The 7,955-nt window shown below is 37.7% G+C and overlaps 1 protein-coding gene across 1 annotated transcript in view; it reads right to left on the reverse strand.

Annotated features, from left to right (window-relative positions):
- Nucleotides 1–315: 315 nt before the first annotated feature.
- The window catches only part of LOC106807874 (zygotic DNA replication licensing factor mcm3-like), a 24,290-nt gene continuing 16,650 nt past the window's right edge, over nt 316–7,955 (reverse strand). Inside the window, exons 11-19 of the mRNA XM_014810365.1 lie at nt 7,034–7,168; nt 5,808–5,982; nt 4,923–5,052; nt 3,825–3,975; nt 3,227–3,367; nt 2,699–2,778; nt 2,321–2,448; nt 1,909–2,023; nt 316–1,189 (exon numbers count right to left, since the gene is read on the reverse strand). Coding sequence (XP_014665851.1) covers nt 988–1,189; nt 1,909–2,023; nt 2,321–2,448; nt 2,699–2,778; nt 3,227–3,367; nt 3,825–3,975; nt 4,923–5,052; nt 5,808–5,982; nt 7,034–7,168 — 1,257 coding nt within the window. The 3' untranslated portion in view covers nt 316–987. The remainder of the gene's footprint in view (nt 1,190–1,908; nt 2,024–2,320; nt 2,449–2,698; nt 2,779–3,226; nt 3,368–3,824; nt 3,976–4,922; nt 5,053–5,807; nt 5,983–7,033; nt 7,169–7,955) is intronic.

Raw genomic sequence — 7,955 nt, forward strand, 5'->3', positions numbered from 1 at the left:
ACACCTCTTGACCTTTGACCTTTGACCCCCAGCTTCGACATCCCAACTCGTTTTCGGATTACCCCCCCACGTCCCGAATATCGTGACCGTACGTCGAGCGGTTAAGATTTGTGCCCAACTGTTGACGGACGGACGCTCGGACGGACGCTTGGACGGACGCTCGGACGGACGGACGGACGGACGGACGATCATGCGATTCTACAAGCTGCATCTGACTATGTCAGATGAGCTAAACATACTGCATTTTATCCCCATCATTTCAGTTTTTTTAGGAATACAGTCACAATCACAATAATTATAATACAAACATGATAATTTTGTCCTGTTAATGGAAACCATACTCTCTATTCTTAGGAAAGATGTTCTCAATCAGATTCTGATAATACATACTGTGAGACAACTAACTAACAGTTTATATCATAAAACAACAGTACTGCTGTCATCCCTTACTGGTTTAGCAATGTATCAACTATTAATCATGATTAACATGATAATACTATTCGTGCATACATACATAATACAGATATAAACAACCTTAACGAAATGTAGTGTACTAATTGACTTAGTGAATTATTTTCTAACAGTATCATGCATCCTATGAGCAATAGCATTGATTTGAAACTAGAAATTAGATAACTGACCAATTTTTACTCGCCTCGATCATAGAGGAAAATATGCCAACTGATTACTATAAAAGCAGTTTAAATTAATGATAGGGCAGTGAAGGGGAGTTCTTGTTTCTAGCATTGTCTCATAAAACACCAGATGAATAAGGCTACTACGATGGAATACAGTTTCATCATTTAACACCCTATAAAGAGATGATTTTAGAATCAAATATATTCAGTGAATGATGCACATTTCATCACCATCTTAACACATCCTGATACATAGCCAATCGACTGGCAATTGAAACCAGCATTGGGCAAACAGCAACTAGATTTTGACCTCGATACATCGCTGATTTTAATTGCAAGGGGCACTCGATCAGATAAGGAAGACGATGCCATCTGCTAGCATAATCTGATTTGCGTCGCTCATCGCTTCTATGGCAGCATCAACATCATCAGTTGTAAATTGCTGTGCAGCATGCTCCTGATTTAGATGCGCAATGATTTGTGGGAGTGGCATGGACTGAGCGTGTTCAGTGCTGAAAAGTTTCAGCAGCGATGCTTTGAACTGCTTCAATCTGAAAAAAGCGATGTACCATAAAAAACGCTGTCTGATATGTAGCTTGGCACATTTGAGCTGCAGTCAAGACACTTGTCACTTTGACGTTGAAAACGTGTAAGAAAATATTTCTGTCTGATGAAATATAACCTAATGACTAGTGTTTTTTGATGATATGCAAGATGTAATTTCATGATACTTAAATTAGGGGACTATTTTATACTATCAAAGATATGTAAAATACACATTGGCCCAATGAATCATCATATATATATATAATTTGTGTTTTATGTTGACAGAAGTCAGTAAACTGGCAAGTTACGGGCAAAAACAGTAGCATATGCCTTATTGTAAGCAAAAGATGGCAGCAATTAAGCCACTTTTTACTGCCTGTCAAACATTCTAAAAATTATGTCATCACTGCTGTATTCTGTAAGTAAGCCAATTTCACATTTAGAAAATTGCGGCACATTCACAAATTTCATTAAAGCTTTACAGAGCTGCCTTCTAACGTTTTGTATATCCAACAGTACAGTCATGTCTGCCAGGTATATTAAAAATTTTAGGTGAAAGTTGACAATACACAGTTCACAAAAGGAAACAGCCAACACCCTGTTATTAGTATATAGGGCATCTGCTTGGTAGCATAAAGAATTGACTTGGCTACATAGCTGAGGTACTGAGCATGTGTGGTTGGAGTACAAAATTGGTTCTCAGTGGCACAAAAACGACCATTACCTGCTCTGGTCGAGTGCCTTTGCTTTCGGCTGAGATTCCTCTGTTTCCATTGCAACAGAGCCATCGGCCGTTGACTGGGCATCAGTTGTACCAGTCACAGTCATTTGTTGCAACCCTAGGATATTCACATGAATGAGAATGTTATATTTGCATAAAATGGTCTACATATGCCAGTAGGAAAAAATATGGCAGTCATATGCTTTCATTTTACACCCATGTTCAGGTAAAGACCCAAAATACATATAGTTGTTGAAATACACTGATAAGAATAAAATAAGCAATTAATTTTGTTACTCTAGTAACTACTTTTTAAAATAATTCTAACTCATTGCTCGACAATATGACATATCTTGCGTTATAAATGTTATACACTCTAGTAAAAAGATAAGGATGATTAAAAACTCCAATTTACCCTGTGTATCATCACCACCACTGCTGTCGCTGTCAAAGTCATAAGGATCATATCCTTCCTCGCCTGGTTGCTTTCTTGGACGCCTCTCCTTGTGTGGGCCTGGGGATTTGGGCTGGGAATGTTTTCTCCTAAGTTTTAATGTTACATAAAATTTAGTAAAAATATAAAAAGAGGTTTGCAAAATAACAGAGAAACAGTAGTAAAACATGAGCCCAATGACACAAAAATTGTAATATTTAAATGGAGACACAAATGCGCGCACCCACCTACGCACGCACTCACACGCACACAAAGACACAAACGCACGCGCGCGCACACATGCACGCACACATGCACGCACACACACATACACACACACGTTGTAAACAGAGAACATACCTTCTCTTGCCTTCCTTTGGCGCCTCTTCTTCAGAGTCGCTGTCACCGTTTCTACTCCGCTTCTTCGCCTTTTCCATTACCTACACAAATGTCCATGTTTCGATTAACTGAGCAACAAATTAGCTGTATCAAATAATTGAGCTTCGATTAATTTGAGCAAACTGCCATCAATCACCGTAATTTGGCTGTCTCTGTTTCATACAATACTGGTATGGACAGCTGCACAGGGGGTGAATGTTCGATGTTAGCATAAAGTGTAAATATCTTCTAGCTGATTAAAAATATCAATCCTAAAAGTTGCCTAATGTTGTTTTGGGTGATCAAAGGAACACAAGCATTAATTATCAAGATATATACCATTATGGCACCACTTATTATTATAATAAGCTGGCTACCCAATTCAGCTAACAATAAAACAATTGCATGACACTTGCTTTGGCAACTAGACAATGATTATTTCCATATTCACAGACCTTTCCTTTTACCATCTTAATTCACTACACATGTGAAACAAATACAGTGGCATACCTTCTTAAAGTAGGCAAACTGCACCAACTCAATTGCTGCCTCTGCATCTTGTTCAGTTATAACCTTTGACAGACGTGCCTTGGCATGGGCTGTTGCAAGACGGATAAGAGTCTCCAGACTACGAGCCGTTACTGGTGACGTCTAGTGAGATCAAACAAGAATATGTACACAGAACAAATATTTTTTTTTAAATGCAGAACGGTCACCAGTGTTGTAACATTAATGGTCATGTCAATCAGATAAACTATGCAGACCCTTTCACGAGCAACATCAGGGTTTCTTCTGAGGGAAAATTAGACAAAGGAGGTAATGGCCAGTTTGGGAAAAAATGCGCATGATGGATTCAAATACAGGATGTATTGATATACTTATAGGTATATAGATACAGGATATACTTATCAGTAAATAAAGGAACATTTTCACAACGGCGATGTTAAATTTGACAACGGCAGTGCGCCACTGTGCTTCTTACGTATAAGAAACCCTGAACAGTAACATTAAGTAAAAATAACAAGATATATGTTATATTGATTGTATCCAAATTTATTCCAATCTCGTGGCATCACAACGCTGATGCCAAACAAGGGAATTAGCTTACCCGTGCAATGTCAGACTGCGAGTTTTCCTGAGATCTCAGCTTGGAATACTCTTCAGCAATGCAGTGAGATGCTTCGTTACTTAGCACTGGCTTTATAGTCTTTGCCACGTGTATATATTTGCGCATAAACTTCATAGTGACGATACGATCACTAAAAAATATAAAACCAGGAAACATTACCTTTGCCAGTTTGCACTCCAGCATCACAGGTAGCATATGCAAATAGAAGTACACAATTGCATTAAATAAAATGGCACGAGTAAACATTACTTTGCCCAAAACAACCTGTGAAGACATACGACACTGCAAACAAGGTTGCAAAACACATTATTCGTTAAATCTTATACGTCAGTAAGAAATTGCAGGTAGTAACCAGCCACAGTCTAACACCAATGTAACACCATACACAAGTCATGGTTCATACAGGAGAACTGAAAAAATTTTCAACGACTTTTCAAGGATTTTATCGGAAATTCAAGGACATTTTATCAGACATTTTATCGGAATTCATACACAGAACAAAACATACCTGGATTAATTTAATAACCCCATTCTTAATCACTGTCACCTCTAAAACATACCTGGATCACATTAATAAACCCTTCTAACACTGTCCCTTCTACAACATACCTTGATTAATGATTGATTTTACTGACTTAGTGTAATTTGTGATCATCATTTAACTGTCTATCGTGTCTATAGCTTTTTAAGCTCATTTAACGCAATTTTTATTGAGGTTTGTACATTATTGATGGTACAAAATTCCTTTTTATTACAGGCAAGGATTCTTTCTAAAAATTCAAGGACATTTTCATGAAATTCAAGGACTTTTCAAGCACAAAATCAACATTTACTAAATTCAAGGACATTTTCATGAAATTCAAGGACTTTTCAAGCACAAAATCAACATTTACTAAATTCAAGTACTTTTCAAGGACTCCCCTCAAATTCAAGGACTTTTCAAGGACTGTGCGAACCATGCAAGTTACACTGCAACAGTATTGCGATTGCGATTGCCACAAATAAATAAACATGTATATATTCTAACTGTTCTAGTTACAGAACACGATTACACCGTAAACCTTGGTAAATCCTTACCGCCTACTTCTGCTTTTGCCATGAAGCATGGCATCATACTTCTCATACACCGGTGTATCCTCATCCTCCTCTCCCTCTGCATCCAGGTCCTGTGTGGTAAGCAGGTCTGCTACACCTCCCATTTCCAGAACTGCACGACAAATTTACACTGCAACTGTACTTGCAAGCAGGTATCATGTAGCACTGTATAACAATGCTGATAGCTTTTTTGGAATTTAGCTATTACTATCGTCATGAACATGTTTACAAACGGAAGAAATAAATGTGTGCATGCTATCATCACAATCCCTACCTTCTTAACAAAAACTAAGCCACAGACACTGAAGTAAAACACATCAGTAGGCAAGATGGTATAAAACAACAGTGTATATTAACTACAGTTGCTATCATAATATTTTCTATTAGAAGTTTGGGTTTAGTTAATGCCAATTGAGGAAATCCAAGTAATGGCATGGTCTTTGGGAAGACGAATCACACTCGATCCCTGCAAATGAACTAGCAACATAGCAGCCTAAATTCCAAAGAATCACGTATAATACTTGCTAGAATAAATTGCATACTTTCATGTGAACAATTTCATTAACAGGTTGAAAACAATTGTCAAATGCCAGTAGTATTATTAGTATGTCTCCTACGATTTCCTTTCAAAGAGGATAAATTTTTTAAGTGTGCTGTAGTGTTACAAGATTTAAAAGTTCCTAACCACTCACAAAAATGAGCTTCAATCAACCACACCACAACATCATCGTATTAGTCAAATAAACTGTAATAAACTTTAATAAACTATAACAATGATAGTCATTATATTTATAGCCATACACATCTCTCGTAAAACACAGGCAAATTGTAAGCGTTTGTGACACAGGACAATGAGAAGTAACTGACCATCTCCGTCTTGTTCATTTGCACCCCTGTAGCGGTGAATTCTCAACACATGGTCTGAGATCTTCCTGTCAGACTCTGGGTCCATCATGTCCAGCATAATAAACAAGCAGTCAAATCTTGATAGAAGAGAATCCTGCAGTCCAATGTTTTCCATAGGAGTTTTATACTGGTCATACTGTCAATATAATAGAATATGACTAGATATTTACTGACAGCACATATTAAGAAACTGAGAATATATTATGCATTACTAATACTAAATACAGCATTTATATGAATAATATGGGGGCATTAGCAACCAAATTCACACCAAACCATTGACAACACATGGCAATTTCAGAATCACATTAGTATGACCTGTACTTAGTTATGAAACTTGAATAATGCATAATGTGATATCTGTTTTCAGTACTTTCTTCATGTCAATTAGGCCTCCCTCGTGTTTATATGAAATTTTGTTTAAAGGGACAGTAGTCCCTAGGATTTTACTGCATACAACTGTACTTACTGTATATAACAAATCATCTATACCCACACGTATTTGTTACGAGATACCTAATTTAATTGTTATAATTAATTACACATCAACGCTACGAAATTTGAACGGCGCCATGACACCCGCGACCGTGCTGCCACCCTGGAAAAGTTGCGTATTTGACCATTTATTTTGCTCGTTACAGACCGAGGGCTAATCACAAAAGTGCAATTATAATTTAGTACCTAAAATGCTATTTATCCGAGCGATATTCATATTTAGGGCAAATTTATCCATATTCTATAACGTGAAACTATAATGTCGTTTATAAGATCTTAACAATCCTTTTGCCTTTTAAATGAAATAAATAAGACACACCCTCGTCTGTAGTCTTGGCTGAAAAGTGGCTTTTTGCGCACAACTTATCAGGATCGCTGCGCTCTTGAGTGGCGCCACCGTCGTTTGTAATCAAACTGTAGTCGTTATGTTTTAAAACATAAAAAAAATATTTCTAATGGTTGATTGAACCATGAAACTTTTTATGTAGCGTAATTATAACCTAAATTAGCTGAAAATAACCCTAGAACCTAGAGTAAACTCTCCCTTTAATATCAATAGAAATTCACTAAATCCTTGGTTTTAGAAATGGTTATGGTATCTCATGGATAACACTATTGATAGTAGTACTACAGATGAAAATGCACAATAAAAATGAGTACATGTCATCAATAAATGCAAAATTTAATCGTACTCTGCCATAGACTGGATTAGCTGCAGCGAGAACACTGCACCTAGCATTCAGTGATGCATGTATTCCTGCCTTTGCTATTGTCACTCTGCCCTGTTCCATCACTTCATGAATAGCCGTACGATCAATGTCAGACATCTGCAAAAGACACGATAAGACTCGCCCATGTTTATTTGAACATGTATTACATTGCCTGCTGTCACCTTAATTTCTTTAAGCATATACAAGAAAAGTAAACATCACCAAGTGTAACACTAACAAGAGCCGCAGAGCGACTGGGCTCATCTGAGGTGTGTGGCTACGGTTATGAACATAAAATTTCAGTCGTGCGTAGTGACACATTTGTTAGGCGCAGATAAGCAGATACGGAGTTGCGCACACATCATTTCAGCAACCTTCTGCATTCTGCATACCTCCCAAATCCCATTGGTTGAAACAAATCGCGTGCCAAAAACTCCTGTTTTATGGTGCATTGTGAGCCTTACCCTAACCCTATTAAAAATAAAAATTTAATTGTAAAAATTATTTGTTGTTATGAAATTGTTGTAAATAAATCATGTAAATATTTGCCTTAATTGGAAAGAAATAGTTACATGGATAAAGATAGAACAAGTGCCGCAGAGCGACAGCGCTCACCTGACGGCAAGTGTTCTTATGCTAAACTCACTGGCAAATGAGTGCGAAGGGAAGAGAGAGCAAGAGCGAGAGAGCGAAAGAGAAAGAATGAGAGAGACAACGAGGGAGAGCGAACGCGGCGATGGGAGGGTGCTCTTGATTCTTCGATCACACTCTCTCTCTCTCTCTCTCTCTCTCTCTCTCTCTCTCTCTCTCTCTCTCTCTCTCTCTCTCTCTCTCTCTCTCTCTCTCTCTCTCTCTCTCTCTCTCTCTCTCTCTCTCTCTCTCTCTACTCTCTCTCTCTACTCTC

This window comes from Priapulus caudatus, unplaced genomic scaffold (assembly GCF_000485595.1).
Source record: "Priapulus caudatus unplaced genomic scaffold, Priapulus_caudatus-5.0.1 Scaffold239, whole genome shotgun sequence".
NCBI classification, from domain to species: Eukaryota; Metazoa; Priapulida; class Priapulimorpha; order Priapulimorphida; family Priapulidae; genus Priapulus; species Priapulus caudatus.